Below are 22,433 nucleotides of genomic sequence, written 5' to 3' on the forward strand. Positions count from 1 at the left end.
TAATTTAGTAGGTCTTTATATCTGAAGAGGAAAGACAAACATTGATATGAAACCAAAGTCAATTAGCTAAGAGATTCAAAACAAAAGACCCCTCCTCCAAAAAAGGATGAATCTTGAAAATATGATAAATGAAAAAAGCTAGTCACAAAGGAATATATATTGTATGATTTTGTTTATATGAAATGTCCAGAATAGGCAAGTTCACAGCAAAAAAAAAAGTAAATTTGTGTTTGCCAGGGGTTGGGTAAGGGAAGAATGAGGAGTAATTGTTAATGGCTACAGAACTTCTCTTTGGGGTGATTAAGATATTCTAAATTGATTGTTGTAATAATTGCATAACTGTGAATATACTAAAAACCATCGAATGGTACACTTTAAATGAGTAAACTTACATGTGAATTGTATCTCAATAAGCTGTTTTTTGTTTTAAAGGCAAAAGATAAATCAAGTACCTACATACCGAAAACTCAACTTTTTTTTTTTTGGTCTTTTGTCATTTTAGGGCTGCACCATGGCATATGGAGGTTCCCAGGCTAGAGGTCTAATCGGAGCTTTAGCTGCTGACCTATGCCACAGCCACGGTGACGCCAGATCTGTGCTGTGTCTGTGACCTACACCACAGCTCACAGCAACACTGGATCCTTAACCCACTGAGCAAGGGCAGGGATCAAACCCGAAATCTCATGGTTCCTAGTCGGATTCGTTAACCACCGAGCCACAACAGGAACTCCACAAACTCAACTTTTCAATGTTTGCTTAATTGATGGACACTTTTCAACATAAAATGACATCAAGTTTATTAAACCATCCATTATTGCTAGGGCTTTTTTCAATAGGAGAGTAATTGAACATTTCTGTGTCTATGTATGTAGGTGTGTGTGTGAGAGAAGGGCGCAGGGAGAGAGAAGGAACTAGAATTATTGGGAGTGACAGTAGATCAGCCTAAATAGTATATTTCAAAATAATTTAGCTGAAAAACTGGACACTTATGACACAGGCAGCTGGGAGGGATAAGGGAGTGTGCTGGCATGAATATTAGTCACCAAATAAAGAAAAACTCCCCAGCCTTAACTACTGAGATTCAGTACACCTGAAGCATTCATGCTAAAGGTCCCCTTCAGAAACTCCTATTACCCACAGGGAAATTTCATGAAGTTAACAATTCACTTTAATGCTAGCTCTACTAACATATGATTTCCTGGAGAAGACACACACACACAGGAGATAATTGCACCCTAAAATGAAGGTAATTAGGTTGACTGAAATTTATGCAACTCGAAAATCACATGAAAGCAAAACATCCATATTTTAAGAATATTTCATAGTGTGAATACTGTACTCCAGCTATCAGTTAATAAATTAAAATTTTAACAAAATTGATGTGCCCATCCCTGTATTTTTAAACTGTTATTGAAGCAGTTGCTTTTCCTCAACAAATGAAATGAAATCTTAAATTACAATAAAATCAAAGCACACCCTTTCTGTGACTAAAAAACGTTTTACTTCACAGGCTGACAATTACCCATCAAAAAAAAAAAAAATATATATATATATATATATATACCAACAATCATGATTGTCTTTTCCAAAATTACTGGGACAAACTACTGAAGACTAGAATTGTCCCATCCCAACCAGGATATACAGCCCACAAAACCACAGCCGAGTCAACCACTGATAATTCACCACAAGATAATATCGGGGTCCCCCAAAGCCAGAGCCCTCTGTGATTTTATCAAGTCGTGCCATCGCCACAACACAATACAGAGTCGCACAAGGTGATCGAGCTGCCAGGGTCGCCGGAAAGCACCGACAAGCCACCAACTCCCCTCAGTAGGGGGTGATTAGAAGAGAACACGTTCCCCACGCTCCCCCGCTTCCTCTCCTCTTTCCCAGAAGCGCGGTAGGGGCTTTCCGGGGACCCCCACCGGAACCGGAAAAGCGACCATCTTCCCTAAACCCCCAACCGGAAGTGTGGGGGAGCCCCCGGTGCGCACTCACCCTGGAAAAACAGAACGCCCAGCAGTGGGCATAGAACGCAGCCACGGCTTCCAGTGGCCCCACTGTGCCGCATCCCGACAGCTCTCCAGATGCTTGCACACCTTGTTTACAGCTCCCAGTAACCACACAGGTAACGCCGGAAGTGACGCGAGGACGGGAGCCCGAGAGAAGACCTAAAATGGCGATTGGGAGTTGCCATAGCAACGTGGCTTCTAGCCAGAACCACACCTGGACTTAATTATTTCAACTCAGAGATTCTTTAACTCTCAAGTAGGAGTTCATTATTCTGCTGAAAATGAAGTCAGGCAGGCTTTGGAGAATTTACTATTTATTTTTATGGAGTTTTGCAGGATCGAATAGTCTTGATGCTCTGACTCAGAATCAGTCTTTTTTTACTCCCTACAAATTTGGAGGGCTCTCAGAATAGATTCCTATAGTTTAGAGGGGCCTAGAGGATCATGCAGGACCAGTGAATAGATAACTGTGTATTAGGACTTTGTGGGCAGTTTGTGCCTCAAGACTGTTTGGTTTGTGTTCTTTTTTGTGTGTGGCTATTGCAGCATCCAACTCAGTACCTACGTTGAGTGTTTATTAAATTGCTGTTGACAGTGGCAATGATGAAATCTTTACAAAAAGGAATTAAGATTTGTGCCTTTTGGGGTTGGAAAATTGAGTTTTCACAGTGCTTGAAGTGAAATGGAGAGATGATATCACATTCTGCTGAAAATGAGATGGAATGGCACCCTGCTTTAATCATTAGTCAGCCTGTTCTCCTGGAATCTGTATATTTGTTGAAAGCAAGGGGGTAATAAAACTATGCTTCAGCTCTTGGGAATGATAATTTTCCATTTTTTAACTCCTATTCCTTTATTAGACTTGAAAGCTGGGAATTTTCTCTGATTTTTCTTGGCCGCACTCACTGGCATGTGGAAGTGGCCAGGCCAGGGATGGATACCTGGTATCGCCATACCAGGTCCTTAGTCTAATGCACCACAAGGAAACTTACAATAATTTTCTATTTTAAGAAGGTAATGCAAGAGTATCAGATGGATACTATTCATTTGAAGGAGTCTCCAAACTAAGTCGTTTTTTGGGGTTTTTTGTTTTTTCCCCTGCTTTTTAGAGTCACAGCCATGACATATGGAAATTCCCAGCTTAGGGGTTGAATTTGAGCTGCAGCTGCTGGCCTACACCATAACCACAGCAACACAGCGTCCGAGCCGCATCTTCAACCCACACCACAGCTCATGGCAACACTGGAACCCTGACCCACTGAGCAGGGCCAGGGATGGAACCTGAATTTTCATGGACACACCTTGAATTCATTCCTGCTGAGCCACGATGGGAACTCCAGCAAACTTTTCAATGGAAGTAAAATATATTCCCATCAGTTTTCTGTTACCTGCCAAGTAAAAATTTTAGATTTGCATATAAGCAAATTATATAATTGATAATGCTTTATTACTGAAGATTATTTACACGAATGTTTAAGGCACAATAAAAAATAAATTACAATACAAAAGTTCTCTTTAAGTGGAAGACACTTTACAAGGATGTATTTAACCCATGAATATGTAACCAAGACACAAAAGCTACAAGTTTTGCTGGAAAGACTTTCCATGAGTTTCTAACTACTTCTTATGGTTATGGAACATCAATCAGGCCATCTGTTTAAAAAAAATACAGTTACTATGTTTTGAAAGGTTGAATTATAGAGAAAAATAGAAAAAGTGAATGAAAGGTGATATGAACTTTAACTCTAATTTTTAGTTTCAAAACTGTCCTGAAACTTTACTCTTTTGGACAGCATAAGAGGCAAAATGAGACAGATATAGAATGTACTTCAGAATGAAGGTTCATATGTAAATTATAAATTTTTTTTGTATTGGAAAAATATAAAAGTTCAGCATCTTCAAATATAGAAAAACTGTTTGGAAAGTCCAGTTTGTTGAAAGAAATAATATCTTCAGCCTAGTTGGTTAAAACTGAAAATATCAAGCTGTAAAGATTTGAGGGGGGAAGTGGGTGGGGGTTACTAAACTTTTAGATGTTCTCTGAATAAATGCTGCTGTAGCTTAAGTTTGGAAAGACACTGGGAAACTAGACACATTTTAAAAAGCACTCTTCTTTCCATAACCCTCTTTTAAAGTTTGTCTCATCTACTAGTAGAAGAAAAAAAGAGAATAAAGTTGGTTTCATTCTGTTAGTTTTGGTATTTCTTTGCCCCCATACCAAATCCTTGCCCCCCCCCAAAATAAGAATATGAATTAAAACAAAAAGAAATGAGAGACAAAATTTAAACAATCTCTTCTTGTTCTCAGAGTTTTGTATAACATTACACAAAATTATCATCATTTAGGGTTGATTTTTATTCACCAGCCCTAAAGTTTTAATTTTTAATATACTGCTACAGAATCCTTCCATTTAACTGCTTAATGATTCCAGTCTACAAATGAGCATAGATTTTGTTATTATAAATAAATTGGGGGTATAGTAAGCCAAACAGTCATTCAGTGCTCATGAAAGATCTGTGCTATTGATTGCTTGTCACAGCACTGAACAAAAGGTGACAAGTAATCTTGAGGTGGCATTTGTCAATCTATTAGCATTTATGTAACCATCCCTTGGTTACTCTGTGGTTTAGACTTGTGCTACTATAAACCTTGGATCCATTGTTCAAAAACAAAGAAACAAAAACTTGCCATCTAGGATATTGAAAGAAATTCAATAAAACAAGATTTGTCCCATAAGAGCCATAAAAATCAAACTGTTTGGATTTAGGTTTTTCTGTTAATCAGTCAAAAAGAGCTGGGAGGGGAGTTCCCATCATGGCACAGTGGAAATGAATCTGACTAGGAACCATGAGGTTGTGGATTCAATCCCTGGCCTTGCTTAGTGGATTAAGGATCTGGCATTGCTGTAAGCTGTGGGATAGGTCACAGACTTGGCTCAGATCCTGTGTGGTGTGGGCCGGCAGCTGTAGCTCCCATTGGACCCCTTGCCTGGGAACCAAGGTGTGGTTAGGGTGTGGCCCTAAAAAAAAAAAAAAAAAAAACACAGCAGGGAGAATGATCTCACCTTTTAATTGAGAGTGTGAGAAGGAAAAAGAAGACATGTTAACTTTAGTAGCAAGAATGGTGCTCTAAGGAAATTAATATTAAAGGAAATGTTATGACAGACAAGTTGGCTTTTATCCCATTTGATGCCAAATTATGAGTATACAAGTTGTAATCCACAAGGAGTGTTTAAGGGCAAAAATACAGCCTCTTCATATGCAAAAACTAACAAACATTTGAAAAATATCTGCACTCTGAAATTAAATAAAACCTTAGTAATGGGGCTATGTGTGAGTCCAGTGCTATCTGCCTAAGGACCCTATGCTGGCTGCAGAGGAACGTTGACTTGTCTAGGTAGTTATATACTGCAGAACTGGTTGGAAGACAGGTCACAACTGGAAAAGCCAAAGAAAAGCTTCCATTAACTTCAGCTTAACCTAGGATTGTTCTTGGAAATCTTCAGCTTCCTGAAACACAAAACAAAAGTTTAAATGGATAATGCATTTGAGAAAAGTGCAATAGGAGTACCTGGCATTATGAATTACATGTATGTTATTAGATCTCTTCTCCATTATGAAGGAAAATATTCTTAAATGAGTTTGTCCTCCCCTAGTTAAACTTTTAAAAGAAATTTCTTGATCCTTATTACATAGTTTTCAGGGTCAGGGTCCTTAATTCATAGTCTCTGCCTTGCAAGGACGCTTGGATGATCCATAGCTCACACACATATATACTCTCTTTCTCTTTTGTCTCTTCTTGCCCCCCTGTCCTACCCCTAGCCAACCCTTTAGTTATAAAGGAAATCAAATATACAGAAAAGTGAAGAAGGGAGTATACAGGAGTTCCCATCATGGCTCAGTGGTTAACAAACCCAACTGGTAGCCATGAGGACACCAGTTCCTTGAATTCAGTGGGTTAAGGATCCCGAGTTGCCTTGAGCTGTGGTGTAGGTAGCAGACATGGCTCAGATCCCATGTTGCTGTGGTAGGCCAGCAGCTACAGCTCCGATTCAACCCCTAGCCCGGGAATCTCCAGATGCCTTGGGTGCGGCCCTAAAAAGGCAAAAGACAGGAAAAAAAAAAAAAAAGGGAGTGTATGGAATTCACTATCACTTAATTTTAAAGCTATATTTGCTTTAAATACATACATATTGGGGGGTAAAGTTTTTAAAACAAATTACTGACATTTTACACCTAAATACTCCCGTATGCATTTTTAAAATAGGGATATCTTCCTATGTAACCACAATATCCTAACTACACCCTAAATGAAAACAATTAATTCCCTAATATTATCCATATTGAAATTTTTCCTATTAAGTCTTCCTCAGTTGTCTCCCCAAATCTTTTTACTACTAGTTTATTCAAACTATTATCCATCCAGGCAGAGACCACACACTGCATTTGATTGTGTAACTGCCTTAAATTTCTTTTAATCTTAAACATCCCACATCTTGATTTTAAAAATAGCTCTTGGTAGGAGTTCCCGTGGTGGCGCAGCAAAAGCAAATCCAACTGGGAACCATGAGGTTGCAGATTCCATCCCTGGCCTCACTCAGTGGGTTAAGGATCCAGCATTGCCATGAGCTGTGGTGTAGGTCGCAGACACAGCTCAGATCTGGCGTTGCTATGGCTGTGGTGTAGGCTGGTAGCTGTAGCTCCGATTAGACCCCTAGCCTGGGAACCTCCATATGCCGCTGGTGCGGCCCTAAAAGGGCAAAAGACAAAAAAAAAAAAGCTCTTGCTAAAATCTCTGATACCAAATTTGTTTTTCTAGGCTTACAATAGAATCATTTTTCTCCATATTCTATTTTGTAAATCCTTGAGATCTTTCACTGAAGCTTTAGGCTATAAAAATGTGGCTCTTTCTGCAAATGATAGGGGTGGACCTACTTCAGAGAATAGAAGAAATTCTGATCATATGAAAAATAAATTATTCTACCTTTTAAGCATAAACAGCCTAAAAACTGGAAAAACAGAATTACCCACCACTAAAATTGGGCTCATCGTCCCAATAACTAAATGAGGAGTTGAAATCAATTCCAAATAATGCAGAAGTTCTCCTGTCAAAATGTCAAGCATATCTATTGAGTCACTCTCTTAATGCCATGATTAGTTTACAATAAAACAAAAGAAAACAAGCAGATATTAATTTTTTTCACTTAAAAAAGATTTATTGGAGTTCCCGTCGTGGCGCAGTGGTTGACGAATCCGACTAGGAACCATGAGGTTGCGGGTTCGGTCCTTGCCCTTGCTCAGTGGGTTAACGATCCGGCGTTGCCGTGTGAGCTGCGGTGTAGGTCGCAGAAGCGGCTCGAATCCCGCGTTGCTGTGGCTCTGGCGTAGGCCGGTGGCTACAGCTCCGATTCGACTCCTAGCCGGGGAACCTCCATATGCCGCGGGAGCAGCCCAAAGAAATAGCAAAAAGACCAAAAAAAAAAAAAAAAAAAACCACAAAGATTTATTTAGGAGTGATGAGCAATGTCTTGGAAGCCCTGGGATGCAGGTTTGATCCTCCGCTCAACACAGTGGGTTAAGGATCAGGCAGTGCCGTAGCTAAGTCTTAGGCTGCAACTGAGGCTCAGACCTGATCCCTGGCTGGGGAACTCCGTATGCCGCAGGGGTGGCCAAAAAAAAAAAAAAATTATTTACATGTTTAAAATTATTATTCTTTGTGGTAGTAAATATAGCCCTGAAACCTCCAATCACCATAGAATTCCCTCAGCTTTAACAGTAGTAGAGCCTAGCTTCCCAATCCTTTGCACAAAATACACTCAAAGGGGCAGTCATCCATAACACTATGAAAAACTTTCCTCTCTGACCCAACTCCTTTAATTTCATAAAGAAAACACCTAACAATTATATAATCTGGGAGGTCGACATTAGAAATGGGCCACACAAGAAATTTAAGGAAAGAAATCAACCCATTTATGAACTTTACCATCTCAAGATGTTAGTCTGTATCTTCTAAATAAACAGAGACTTTTTTTTCTTGGTTGAGCCTTTCCTCTTCTTTTCTGTAATGTAGAAGCAGAAACCAATGTCAGGGGAACAGGAAGCAAGGGAGGCAAATCCTACAAAGCTTCAGGTGAGATATATTCCCCCAAATCCGGGCCTTTGTTTCTTTTTGGCCACACCCACATGTGGACGTTCCTGGGCCAAGGACCGAACCCACATCACAGCACCCAACCGAGCCACAGCAGTAACAGCCAGACCCTTAATCTGCTGCACCACCAGGGAAATCCTATTCCCCCAAATTTGGGAAGAATTATATGCACCTGGGAGTAGACCCAAGCTTACAGGGTGCTAAACTACTGGTGCTATCTAATAATACTCATGCTTCCACATGACCTGAGTATCTGAACTTAAACACTTTTCAGAATATTTCTAGAAGGGAATATAATTTGGGAGCTCTAGGTATTTCAAGCAGACACCTTAGTTTACCATTAGTATTCTACCCCTAACTCTACTCCTTATTCAAAAAAACAATAAAAATTTTGTATTAACCCAGAAGTCATCTTTTTGATTATATATTCAAATCAGCTAAGCATTGAATTCATTAGGCTCCTTAAAATCAATTCTATTTACCATAATAAATATTTATTGAGGAAATGAAACAAATGCTGCTGGGACAGCTGAAAAATTATAACTGCAAAAAAAGTGAATTTGTGCTATTTCGCACCATAGATAAGAACTGATTCAAATGACTCAAAAGACCTAAATGTAAGAACTAAACTGTAAAGTTCTCAGAAGAAAGCAGACATAAATTTTTTTTGACCATGGCTTAGTCAACAGTTTCTTAGATACGACATCAGCAACACAAGCAACAAAAGAAAAAAAAAAGGAGTTCCCGTCGTGGCGCAGTGGTTAACGAATCCGACTGGGAACCAAGAGGTTGCGGGTTCGGTCCCTGCCCTTGCTCAGTGGGTTAACGATCCGGCGTTGCCGTGTGAGCTGTGGTATAGATCGCAGACGCGGCTCGGATCCCGCGTTGTTGTGGCTCTGGCCTAGGCCGTAGGCCGGTGGCCACAGCTCCGATTCGACCCCTAGCCTGGGAACCTCCATATGCCGAGGGAGCGGCCCAAGAAATAGCAAAAAGACAATAAATAAATAAATAAATAAATAAATTGGACATCTTCAAAATTTAAAACTGTAGTGCTTCAAAGGACAGTTGATCGTAGAAAGGTAACCCACAGAATGGGAGAAAATAAATGCAAATTCTATAAATTAATTTGAATCCAAAATATATAAAGAACTCATAAAACTTAATAAAAAGACCAATAGCCTAATTTTTAAATGGGCAAAATATTTGAACAGCTTTATCTCCAAATTAGATATTTAAATAGCCAATAAACACATGGAAAGATGCTCAACATCATTAGTTATTAGGAACATGCAAATCAAAACCTCAATGAGGAGTTTCCATCATGACGCAGAAGAAACAAATCCAACTAGCTATAGTTCCCATTCGATCCCTGGTGTGGGAACCTCCATATGCTGCGGGTGCGACCCTTAAAAAAAACCTCAATGAGATAACTCTTCATACCCACTAGTATGGGTATGATCAGGACACACATCTGTTCTCAAGGATGTAGACAACCTGGAACCCTCTTACATTGCTGATGGGAATATAAAATGTTCCAGCTGTTTTGGAAAACAGTCTAACAATTCCTCCAGAAGGTAACATAGCATTACTACTTCCGAGTAATTCCACTCCTAGTTATATAGCCAGGAGAACTGAAAACACACCTAAACAGAAACTTGTAGATGAATGTTCATAGTAGCATTAATCATAGTATCCAAAAAGTGGGAAAAATCTAAATGTCCATCAAATGAATGGATAAACAAAACATGGTATAAGCATACAATGGAATATTATGCAGCCATTAAAATGAATGAAGTCCTATAACATGGATGATTTTGGAAGCATTATACTAAGTCAAAGAAGCCAGATATAAAAGGTCACATATTGTATGATTGCCTTTATATGAAATGTCCAGAATAGGCAAATCCAGAGACAGAAAGCAGATTAGTAGTTATCAGGGGTGGAGTTCCCACTGTGGCTCAGTGGGCTAAGAACCAGACTAGTATCCATGAGGATGCAGGTTTGATCCCTGGCCTTGCTCAGTGACTTAAGGATCTGGCACTGCCACAGCTGCCACATAGGTCACAGATGCAACTCTGATCTGGTGTTGCTGTTGCTGCGGCTATGGCATAGCCCAGCAGCAGCAGCTCCCATTTGACCCCTAGCCTGGTAACGTCCATGTGCCACAGGTGCGGCCATAAAAAGAAAAGAAAAAAAATAAGTTGTCAGGGGCATGTAGGAGAGGAAAATGCAGAGTAATGGCTAGAGAGTATGAAGTTTCTTTTGGAGCATGAAAATGGTAGTAGTGACATTTACACAACTTTGTGAACATTAAATAATGAATTTTATGATATGTAAAATTTATCTCAATTAAAATATATATATATTGAGCACCTTATTATACCAGCAAGCCTGACTTTCCTAGGCTCTGATTCACAGAGCCTCTGCTGACCGCCCAGTGGTTCTTAGAAATGTATGTTTTATATTAAAAGTAAGGAATATCCTAGAAAAGCTTTATGAAAGCAAATTTTTATATCAAATCCTATAAAGAAAGCCTATAATGAAATCTTGTGTGAAATTAAGAAACTAAAGTTACTAATTCACACCCTAATTTATTCATCCTGTGAATTTGAATTCTTTCATACAAGATTTACTCAAAAGGAAGAACATCTGTTCAACAACTTTTTTTTTTTTGCTTTTTTAGGGCCGCACCCTCGACATACAGAGGTTCCCAGGCTGGGGGTCCCATAGTAGCTGTAGCCACCAGCCTACGCCACAGCCACGCCAGATCTGAGCCTCATCTGCCACCTACACCACAGCTCACTGCAATGCTAGATCCTTAACCCAATGAGCGAGGCCAGGGATCAAACCTGCATCCTCATGGATGCTAGTTAGATGGTTTCCACTGAGCCACAACGGGAACTCCTGTTTAACAATTTTTTAGCCCCACCTTCCCAGAACTGCCCAGCCTTACGGTTTTATCTCCACCACTTTATGAGCTCTTTCAGCCCATCGCTTTTTCCGGAAATGCTGGAAGAGGACCACCACAATTACTATTATGACCATCAGCGCACAGGCGGAGCCAATGGCCAGAGCCAGAAAGTGGATCTCAGAGAAGCGCACTGGAAAGAGAAAAGATCAAGTTAGGATTCTGATAAGAGAAGGACTATGATGAAATCTAGAGATCTAACTGGGAGGTATTTTCATCCTTAGGTGGAATCTTCCTCTCTTCTACCCTATTAACCTTACATTCTGGCAGCAGTAGACAAGCCATACAGACTGCTTTTGTGGTTCTCAAACTATGGTCTTAGGAGTAGCAGCTGCAGAATTACTTCAGAACTTTGAAAAGGTGAGTTACATCAGGCCCCACCCCAGACCTACTGAATTACAGGTGAGGCCCAGAAATCTGTTTTAACTTGTCCTCCAGTGATTCTGATGCATGCTAAAATTTTGAGAACACTGGGCCTGTTGAACCTACCTAGCGGGATAAGATTATTGCTGACATAATCAAATCCAGTGTCCAAACCATTTCTCCCTGAATCCTTCTCACCTGTCATTCAGTCATTGATTCAGGTTTAAGGGCCTATTACATTCCAGGCACTTTGATGGAAATACAAAGCCAAAAAAAAAAAAAAAAAAAAAAAAAAAAAAAAAAAAAAAAAAAACGAAGGACATTACCTTCAAGGAACTCATGCCCACTGGAAAGACAAGCAAGTAAATCAGTAACTATAGTCTGGTGGATAAATGACGCAAGGGAAAACCCAGAGGGAAGTGTCCCTAAACCAAGCTAGTGTCTGTGAAGCCTGGGTCTCTTCATTTTTAGCTTGACTTTTTTTTTTTTTTTGTCTTTTTGCCATTTCTTGGACCGCTCCCGCGGCATATGGAGGTACCCAGGCTAGGGGTCAAATAGGAGCTGTAGCCGCCAGCCTACACCAGAGCCACAGCAATGTGGGATCTGAGCCGCATCTGCAACCTACACTACAGCTCACAGCAACACTGGATCCTTAACCCTCTGAGCAAGGGCAGGGATCGAACCCTCGACCTCATGGTTCCTAGTCGGATTCGTTAACCACTCAGCCACGATAGGAACTCCTTTAGCTTGACTTCTGATTTAAAACCCTCAAAGCCAGAAGAGACATTAGAGTCAAGGGATTCCCAGCCTGGAGTCTGTGAAAGAAGATGGGGGAGGGGAGGTGGGGCACAAGCCCAGGACATGGATGTCACGTTGTGTGTGGGCATGGTTTGTAGTAAGCAGGAGTCATGACTTTCACTAAGTTCCCAATGAGTAGTGATCCCATTTTGTTTTGTTTTTAGGGCCACACCTGTAGCATATGGAAGTTCCCGGGCTAGGGGGTCCAATCAGAGTGGCACCTGCCGGCCTACACCACAGCCATAGCAATGCGGGATCCCAGCCACATTTGTGACCCACACCACAGTTCACAGCTACACCAGATCCTTAACCAACTGAGTGAGGCCAAGGATCAAACCCACATCCTCATGGATACTAGTCAGGCTTGTTTCCATTTCGCCACGATGGGAACTCCTCAACAACGTGCTCTTATCTACCCGTTCATTTTGCAGAAGAAACTGAGGTCCAAAGACATTACATTACTTCTTTCAATACTGAAATGACTTCCCCAAGGTCACACAGCTCTCTGTTGATAGGGCCTTGAAGGACGGTACTAGGAATGAAAGGAGGAAATCATGCCATTTTATAGGCTTTTATGTTTGGGGTAATGGTATGTGTTGGTTAAGAGCATACACAAGAGACAGCCAAGTTAAAATACCAGCTCCTGTGTGATTTGGGGTAATTAACTTCTTTGAGCCTCAGTTTCCTCAGTGTATAAAATAGAGGTAACAATATTCTTTTCTTGAGTTATAAAAAATAAAATTGCTTATGTAAATTGTTCCATGCTGTGGCTGCACATAAGAAACATTCAAAATATGGTAGCTATTATCATTTTCAGTGCAATTCAGAGTTTGGGGGCTTTTTATATTTATTCCTTCATTTTATCCTCACCATAATCCTCACTCTATTATTCTCACTTTACAGGAGAAAAATTATTTACAGCTGGTAAACAGTAGCAGTGACTCAAACCCAAATTTACAACTCTGGAGTTTTATGGTCTTTGCTTTTTGTTATCCGGCAGTTTTCCAGGTTGTCCTTTATAGGACTGCAGGCAATACAGGGCATTAATTTGGAGAACGATTCTGAGACATGCTTGGGTTGGGTTCTGAGTGACCCCATTTATTAGCTACATGACTTTGGACAAGTGACTTAAACCTCTAGGAGCATCACTTTCCTCACTAGTAAAATGGGGGGAGCACTAAGAGCACAATAAATTGATATGATATGTAAAGACTAAATATGACATATAAAGCCCCTAGCACATGGGAAGTGCTCAATAAACAATAGCTACCATTACTGGTATCTGCCTCTGACAGTGGCTGTGAGGGTTAAATGAGATAGTACTGGTATCTGCCTCTGACAGTGGCTGTGAGGGTTAAATGAGATAGTACATCAAGCACTCTGGACGGTGCTTGATAGAGTAGCTACGCAATAGTATTTGTGAATAAATGAGTCCGTGAATGGACCTCTTGTTAGCCTTTTATCAGAGAGTTGCTTCCTCTCCCTTCCACGATCTCAATGCCATTTTTGTAACAGATTCCCTGGGTCCCTTTGCTTTATTTTCTGTTTCTTTCCACAGCCAAACAAAGCCTTTCTCTTTTTACCCCAGGACTCTTCTTCACTCTCCCTCTGTAATTTCCAGATGCAAAAGGTTGGTCCTTCTCTCTACTTTTAGTCACCACAAAAGATTGCCCCTCTCTTTGCTACAAGCTCTCACACTTGCCAAAACCATTTTTCTTTGCGTCACCTACCTGTTTGCACGACACTGAGACGGATCTCTCCTATCAGCCCATCAACATCAGGTGGGTTCTTCACCTGGCAGGTGTATGTCCCATTGTCATCAAACTGCAGCTTCCAGAGCATGATGGAGACATCATACCGCTCAGGGTTCCCATCCCAGACCACCCGGTCCTTGAAACGCCCACTCATGGGTTGGAAGGGCTCCATGTGGTAGTAGAAAACCTAGAGGGGAGACGTGCCAAAGGTCTTATTTGGTACCTGGCCAGGGAGGCTGAGATGCAGGAGCAGAAGAGAAATGCCAGCAAGCCTGACTGCCCTGTCTGCAGCTCTTCTGCAAGAACCTCTTGCCTTCCCCTTCACCGGCCTCTGAGTTTGGTCTGTCTTTGTCTCAAGAATTGTTTCCCTGCTTTATCCTGGGCTTGCTGCTAAGAAAAATACAGAAAGGGAAGGGAGAAATGGACTGGCATATTTTCCTAACCAAGGGCCCCTACTTACAAATTGCTCAGGGCCCCCATCTCGAGGACGGAAATTCCAGGTCACTGTTAGAGCATCACCCACCGGGGCAAAGCTGGAAAAAGTGCATTTTAACCGAATATCTGTCCCATTGACCGCCTCCAGCACACGAGAGGTGTAAATTTCCACAGCTGCTGTTGGCCAAAGAGCTGCAAGGGAAAAAGGAGAGGAAAGGGATTCACAGGAGGTATGTATTAAGACTTCTGCTGACACTACCACAATACAGGTCTGAGTAGGGCATTAAACAACGGAGAGAGGCAGCTCTCACTCAAACTCACTTCGCCCAGAGTCTACATACTCCTCCCTGCATGTAACCTTGACCTCCCATTCCTTAAACTAAGAACACCCCACAGTGAGCCTTTCCTTAGTGCTCTCACTTTCTCCAAAGCTTGATCCTCTAGCCTTGTGGTACCCACTTCAAAACTGCTGTAACAAACTATAAACATCAGCAAATAAAATTGTAAGCAGAAATAAATCAAGTCTAATCGGAATACCGATTAGATGTGTATTCAGATTAAGCATTACGTATTATGTGTATAATGATCCGCTAGGCAGGTAAATTTTCCAGAAAGGGCCCTTGTTATGTGAACTTCATCTCGTTTCTAATCTTTTGCAGAAACTGAATGCATCAGCCCCAGACAGCTCAGCCGGCCCACACAGCTGGAACCTTTATACCACATGGCATTATTTTCACCCTGATATTTACATTTATCATGCGCATGCTGGAACAGTTTCAAAACCACCAGGGGTGGGGGGGTAGTTCCTGTTGTGGCTCAGCGGAAAACGAATTTGACTGACTGGCATCCATGAGGACGCAGGTTCGATCCCTGGTCCTTGCTCGGTGGGTTAAGGGTCCAGCGTTGCCATGAGCTATGGTGTAGGTTGCAGACATGGCTTGGCTCTGGCACTGCTGTGGCTGTGGTATAGGCCAGTAGCTACAGCTCCAGTTTGACCCCTAGCCTGGGAACCTCCATGTACCACTGGCACAGCCCAAAAAACAAAAACAAAGTCACAGAGGGTCTCTCCTTAACAATCTCAGCTTTCCCAGTGCTGCCCTAGAGACCCAGGCGAGCCCAACACACAGAAATCCAAGTGCCAAGTCCTGCCCAAAGTGGGAGGTTGAGCGTAGCCACAAAAAAATGGTGTGTAACCTGAGATCAGAAAGCCCTCTCTGTGCCCAAACCACTGGCAGCTGGAGCACATCTAAACCTGTTTGTCCAAAAGCAGTTCCCCCCAAACAACACACCACCTCAGTTTCATTAAAGGCAAAACTAAAACAAAATGCAGCTGCGGCTCGGGCTCCCAAAAAAGCCTCTTGTGACTTTTTCAACAATTAGCTAACTTGATAGAAGAGGCAGTGAAGGAGGAAATGCTCGGAGAAGCCGGCCAGCTCTTACCTGTGAGCTGTACGCCAAGGAGAAAAAGCACAGCACGCGTAGGGCTCTTGCCATACATGAGGGAAACCCAGCCCTGGCCCCCAAGACCAGACCGGGCAGACCGAGCGCTCCAGCCCCCTGCCAAGGCTGCTCCAGGAGGAAAGATCGCTGCGCTTTTCCACAGAAAGAAGCCAGACCCTCACCTCTGGGAATCTGAGGGCCCGTGCCTGTGACTCATTCCTGCTTGGCGGTGCACTTTGCTGGAATGAAAGGTGGGGCCTCAGCTCCCAACGCCCTCCCTCCCCTCCTTCCCTCCCTCCAGCCCGCCCTCTACACCTCCCGCCCTTCTGCTCAAAGTCCCAAACTGCTGTCCTGCCTTTACTTTGCAGTTTATCTGGATTCTGGCCTCTAGATGGCCTCAGAGCAGGTGGTGACCATCTGAAATGTCCCAGGCTGCTGTGGGTCTGGCCCACACACACTCTTTTACAAACAGGTTTTGGGTTTTTTTTTTTAATTCTTAGGGCCGCACCCAGAGCATATAGAGGTTCCCAGGCTAGGGATCAAATCAAAGCTGTAGCCACTGGTCTACACCACAGCCACAGCAACACAAGATTCTGAGCCGTGTCTGTGACCTACACCACAACTCACGGCAACACCGGATCCTTAACCCACTGAGCAAGGCCAGTGATCGAACCTGCATCCTCATGGATGCTAGCCAGATTCGTTAACCACTGAGCCATGATGGGAACTCCCTATAAACAGGTTTTAGGTTTGCCTGAGCAGTGAATACTGAGCCTACTTGCAGTGCTTCCATTTCTCAGAGCACCACCCTGGGGCCACCGTAGCCTACACTGGATTCCCAACTTCAAACGTCAGAATTCTCAGGACCCTCTGAGTCCAAAAAGACCTACAATTTCTATCCTTAATTTTAGCCAAATGTTACAAAGATCTCTGTAGCTGGTAGCTTTCCCTGGGACCCACCTAAAATAGACGGACCAAAACAAATCTCAGTGTTCAATGACATTTTACCCTTGAAGGATTTAAAGAGGAATCCGGACCTCATCCCAGCTCATTTCCCCTGCTGTTTCAATAGCTGCGAAGTGCTATCTGCACAGCACTGTCATGAAGGGTTCCCATTTTGCCATGAGGATACAAAGAGCCCAGAGAAGGTAAGTGATTTGCACAGCCGATACGTAGCAAAACTGCCCTTGTCTAAGGCTCTTTCCACAAAAGAACAGCTAATGTCAACAAACAGGCAGAAAAGGTTTTCATAATAACTCTTTTTACCTCAGATTTCATCTGCCATTTTTAGGGCAGCCGTCTGTCTGAGAAATCTAAAGACTCGAGGGCTTTAAAAGAGATAAGGTGCTGCTTTGTCTGCAGAGAAGATGGGCAGTTGTTACAGTTTAATGAAGCAGCGTGGAAACAGCAATAGGAGGGAATGAAGATTACACACACAGTTAAGAGCTAGGCTTGAGCAGGCATCTAACCCCGAACAGAAATTGCCCTTATCCCTGGATAAGTGATCTAGAAACTCTTTAGTGATTCATAAAATCTCCTAGTGAAACTCTGGAACAAAGACGTTTCCAGGAGAGGGAGGAAGGAGTAGGCTGACTAGAAAAAAATAAAAACATAAAGAGGGAAGAAAAGAGAAAATTCCACCAAAAGAGGCAGAGTACGGAAGAAAAAAGCAAAAAAGAAAAGATGCAGGAGAGGAGTTCCCACTGTAGCACAGTGGGTTAAGAACCCGACTGCGGCAGCTCAGGCCACTGCAGAGGCGAGGGTTCAATCCCCAGCCCAGCACAGTGGATCCAGGGTTGCCTCGGCAGCGGCTGGGATTCAGTCCCCGGACTGGGGAATTTTCATACGCTGTGGGTGCAGCCATTAAAAAAGAAGAAGAAGCAGGAGAAAGATGACATGATGATGGAGCAAAAACAAAAACAAAAACAACAAAAATTAGTCCCATTAGAACGGAGAAATCAGGACCCACCCCAAATGAAGATCACCGGTATCCCAGCAGGAGTGTCCGTGAAGGGAGTTTCTGCATAGAGAGTGTTTGGTTCCTTTGTCAGCTTCTAGGTCAGAAATCAACCTAAAATCAGAATGCTGGGAAACATTTTAAATGCCGATAGGATAAAAGAGAGCCTTTCTGGTAAGGCCAAAGAATTCAGCTGGAGTCTGAAAGAAAAGGAGTTAAGAAACCTGATCCTCTTCATTTTTTGGCTTTCAACTTGCAGGGAAATGCAGCTCTAAAGGAAGGATACAAAGCCTGAAGTTTTGAAGTCTACCATAAACTGCAAATTTTGGTGAAAGGTAGAGTTACCAAAGGGCTCAGGGATTCAGTGAAAAGCGGCAGGAGGAGAACTGCACAAACTGCCTTTGTCAGGAGCAGAACACTCTCCCCCCACAACCCCCCCACCCCGCCTCCCCGCTGGTAGCCAGACTGCTCTGAGAGTCAGCCGAGCCCAGATCCCATTCCTCAGCGGAGTTCAAGTTCCTGGCTTGGTGCCCAGCAACGCCCAATTCCTTCCAGTTAGCTGGAGAGTCACCCAGTTCCCCTTCCTGGGTGGGGAGGGGAGAGGCCAAGGGCTGGACTTGTTAAGCAGAGAAAACGCCAAGTAAAAAGGACGTTTATCCCCAAGTGTCCCCAGGATGCCAGTCAGCAGGACCTCAATCAAAGCTGGAGGCATCTAGGTAAGGCCTAAGTTACAGTCAGTATCTGCGCAAATGAGAGAAAAGGAAGAGATCTGGAGCTTGAAAAGGAAAAAAGTGAAGATTTCAGAGACATCTCTTTTTTTCTAAAATTTTTCCAGAGAAAAATTCTGATTGGCATTAAATTTTGTGGCACACTAAATTTTAAAAAGCAGCTCATCTGTTCCAATCCCCTCCATATTCCCTAAAAGTATTTCTTTCTTTTTTTTTCTCCTAAAAGTATTTCTGACGGACCCCCAGGCCTTGGCCAGCACTGGGGGCTCAGGGGACCAAAAGGACAACTGGCCAGGATCAATATTTGTAAAAATTGTTGTCTTAGCATCCTAGCCAAAAAATTTTTTTTCACCCCAAGGTGAAAATAGCATTCTGTGAAGCAAAGAAAGCAAATAATAAAGAATTTATTTACTCAGAAGACTTTCAATTCATGTCTTTTTTTTTTTTTTTTTTTTTGTCTTTTTGCTATTTCTTGGGCAGCTCCCTCGGCATATGGAGGTTCCCAGGCTAGGGGTCTAATCGGAGCTGTAGCCACTGGCCTACACCAGAGCCACGGCAACGCCGGATCGTTAACCCACTGAGAAAGGGGCAGGGACTGAACCCGCAACCTCATGGTTCCTAGTGGATTTGTTAACCACTGTGCCACGACGGGAACTCCCAATTCATGTCTTTCTTACTGAAAAAGTTTTAGGAAAAATTTATTGGGCGTTCCCATTGTGGCTCAGCGATAACGAACCCAACTAGTATCCATGAGGATGTGGGTTCAATCCCTGGCCCCGCTCAGTGGGTTGGGGATCTGGCATTGCCATGAGCTGTGGTGTCAGTCACAGATGCCCACAGATTCGGCTCAGATCCTGAGTTGCTATGGCTGTGACGTAGGCCAGCTGCTGTGGCTCTGAATTGACCCCCAGCCTGGGAACTTTCATATGCTGTGGGCGTGGCCTTAAAAAGCAAAAAAAAAAAATTGTTATATGCTGGACTAGACATAAAAAGTAGACATTAGATTTCTTTTTTTTTTTTTTTTTTTTTTTTTTTTTTTTTTTTTTTGTCTTTTTGCTATTTCTTTGGGCCGCTCCCGCGGCATATGGAGGTTCCCAGGCTAGGGGTCGAATTGGAGCTGTAGCCACTGGCCTACGCCAGAGCCACAGCAACGCGGGATCCGAGCCGCGTCTGCAACCTACACCACAGCTCACGGCAACGCCGGATCGTTAACCCACTGAGCAAGGGCAGGGACCGAACCCGCAAGCTCATGGTTCCTAGTCGGATTCGTTAACCACTGCGCCACGACGGGAACTCCCAATTCATGTCTTTCTTACTGAAAAAGTTTTAGGAAAAATTTATTGGGCGTTCCCATTGTGGCTCAGCGATAACGAACCCAACTAGTATCCATGAGGATGTGGGTTCAATCCCTGGCCCCGCTCAGTGGGTTGGGGATCTGGCATTGCCATGAGCTGTGGTGTCAGTCACAGATGCCCACAGATTCGGCTCAGATCCTGAGTTGCTATGGCTGTGACGTAGGCCAGCTGCTGTGGCTCTGAATTGACCCCCAGCCTGGGAACTTTCATATGCTGTGGGCGTGGCCTTAAAAAGCAAAAAAAAAAAATTGTTATATGCTGGACTAGACATAAAAAGTAGACATTAGATTTCTTTTTTCTTTTTTTCTTTTTTTTTTTTTTTTTTTTTTGCTGTGTCTGTGGATCAGACCCAAGCCACAGCAGCGATAACACGGATCCTTAACCACCAGGCCACCAAGGAATTCTGAGACCTTACTGCAGGGAGGGGTTGGAATAAGTCTAAAAAGGATTGGAGGAGTGTGTGTATGTCAACAAATAATTACCATTTTTGTGACTTTTGAACCAGTCCTAAAATGATGAAAAGAGAGGAGATAGGAGAAACAAATGCGTGGAATGTGGTTTCCACAGGGACCAGCAAGCAATTCCTCAAACCTAGCCTGCAGGGATGAAGGGCAGGTGAGGATGCTGGGAAGAGGCTGGGCCCAGATGTTGAGGGTCCTCAGCCACCAAACGAAGGTGTCTGGACTTAATCCTGACAAATATATCAGTTGGAAATAGCTAATGTGTGACCAGAGAAGAGAATTCGTTTGGTATTTCCCAGAACCATAAAAAAATAACAATGCATGGAGTTCCCTGGTGGTGAGGTGGGGTTAGGATCCAGCATTGTCACTGCGGCAGCTTGGGTCACTGCTGTAGCATGGGTTCGACCCCTGGTTTTTTTATGGGCTGAGGGAACAGCCAGAAGAAATGAAAAACAGGGATAACTATCACTTTGCTGTATACTTGAAACTAATACGACATTGTAAATTAACCATCCTTCAATTTTTAAAAGTGGTTTTAAAAAATGAAGGAAAGCCTTGCAACATCAACCGCCACATACTCTAGCAGCTTTCTCATAGGGCCCTGGCCTAGGAGCCAGAATGAAAGTGAAGTTGATAACACTTGAGACTTGAGCCCAGCCGGAACCCAGATTGGGACTTGAACCCATAGTTTTTAAATTAGAATCACTCGCCAGGTGTCTGGACTTACTGAACCTCAGCGCAGTGCCCGAGCCTCAGCCCAGAAGGAATTCAGGGAGAAACAAAGTGATAGGCAAGAAACAGATTTATTAAGATAAGATGCTTGTGGAGTTCCCATCGTGGTGCAGTGGTTAACAAATCCGACTAGGAACCATGAGGTTGCGGGTTCAGTCCCTGCCCCTTTCTCAGTGGGTTAACGATCCGGCGTTGCCGTGAGCTGTGGTGTAGGTTGCAGACGCAGCTCGGATCCCGAGTTGCTGTGGCTCTGGCGTAGGCCGGTGGCTACAGCTCCGATTCAACCCCTAGCCTGGGAACCTCCATATGCCGCGGGAGCGGCCGAAGAAATAGCAACAACAACAACAACAACAACAAAAAGACAAAAAAAAAAAAAAAGATAAGATGCTTGTGAGAGATGCAAGCTGCCAGGCAAGGAGGCTCTGCCCTGAGGATTAGGTGGGCTACAATTTTATAATCCAAGGTTAGTGGGAGTGGGAAAAACCGTCTCTTCCTCTCTTTTCGAGTAGCAGCTCCACCTTCATATTCAGTAAGAGAGTATTTGACCCTATAAGGTCAAACAGGGACTGTCAAGGTGCTTATTCAAATCAGCAGAAGGGCGGTCCTTAACCTCCAGTCCTTGGTCCTGAGGGTAATGACCTGAGGCATATCTCTTGCTTTTATTTGTGGTTAAGCCTGCTTTGTTCTAATGGCTTTCCGGCCCTTCCAAAGTTCCCTCGGTTTTCCCCTCTATCTGTGGTCCCCTACTGGGACTCCTACAGCTCCCTCTGTAACTATCCTACTCCACCCCTATCAAAAGTCTATACACTTGACATCTGTTTGCAGACTCCCAGACTCCCCTAACCAGCATTTCCAACTTCCTCTGGTTTAGAGACCTTTTCAAAGATAAAAGAGGGAGGTCTGGAGTCAGAGTCCCAGATAAGAGGGGGGCTTTCAGCCCCAAAGAGGTATGTCCCCTGGGGTCCTCCTCCTCCTTGCTTCAAGTTTCCTAGACACAGTCCAAGGCAAGTCCGGATCTGAGACGGAGCTCCAAGAGCCCAGACAAACCGCAGGCAGGCGAGCCGGCCTGTCTCCCCGCCCCTTGGCTGCTGACCTGTACTCATCTCCAGGAAAGCCTCGGGCTCCTCTCCTAATTACAGGGCACAAGGCATCAGGATCTCATTAAGCAACCCCGGGAAGAGACTCTGAAGTTTAACCCTTCATATTCCAAAGAGAATTTAGATGGATTTGCATAGAGTTGGAGAGATGGGGTAACTTCAAAGAGAAGCTTGACGAGTCTG

The 22,433-nt window shown here is 43.2% G+C and overlaps 3 protein-coding genes across 13 annotated transcripts in view; 1 reads left to right on the top strand and 2 right to left on the bottom strand.

Moving 5' to 3' along the window:
• Positions 1-2,121, bottom strand: part of MPZL3 (myelin protein zero like 3) — a 28,171-nt gene extending 26,050 nt beyond the window's left edge. For all 6 annotated transcript variants that reach the window (XR_014815405.1, XR_014815406.1, XM_084976326.1 and 3 more), the window contains exon 1: positions 2,002-2,121. Coding sequence is in view for 4 of the 6 variants with exons in the window: in XM_084976326.1 (XP_084832452.1) it covers positions 2,002-2,074 (73 nt within the window). In the remaining 2 variants the exon portion in view is untranslated. The remainder of the gene's footprint in view (positions 1-2,001) is intronic.
• Positions 1-22,433, top strand: part of IL10RA (interleukin 10 receptor subunit alpha) — a 926,736-nt gene that overhangs the window by 252,001 nt on the left and 652,302 nt on the right. The gene's annotated exons all lie outside the window — the stretch shown is intronic.
• Positions 3,444-22,271, bottom strand: MPZL2 (myelin protein zero like 2). 6 transcript variants are annotated; one of them, XM_084974213.1, is made up of 7 exons: positions 22,247-22,271; positions 17,890-17,974; positions 14,506-14,672; positions 14,022-14,232; positions 11,116-11,263; positions 7,998-8,073; positions 3,444-5,524 (listed from the first exon to the last, which is right to left on the bottom strand). In XM_084974213.1, the coding sequence occupies exons 4-6, from the start codon at positions 14,215-14,217 to the stop codon at positions 8,010-8,012; spliced, it is 408 nt and encodes a 135-aa protein (XP_084830339.1). In that variant the 5' UTR covers positions 14,218-14,232; positions 14,506-14,672; positions 17,890-17,974; positions 22,247-22,271; the 3' UTR covers positions 3,444-5,524; positions 7,998-8,009.

Source organism: Sus scrofa, chromosome 9, assembly GCF_054392235.1.
Source record: "Sus scrofa isolate SSC_HxYL_T2T_F1_AM1 chromosome 9, Sscrofa_HxYL_maternal_Yorkshire_Landrace_v2.0, whole genome shotgun sequence".
NCBI classification, from domain to species: Eukaryota; Metazoa; Chordata; class Mammalia; order Artiodactyla; family Suidae; genus Sus; species Sus scrofa.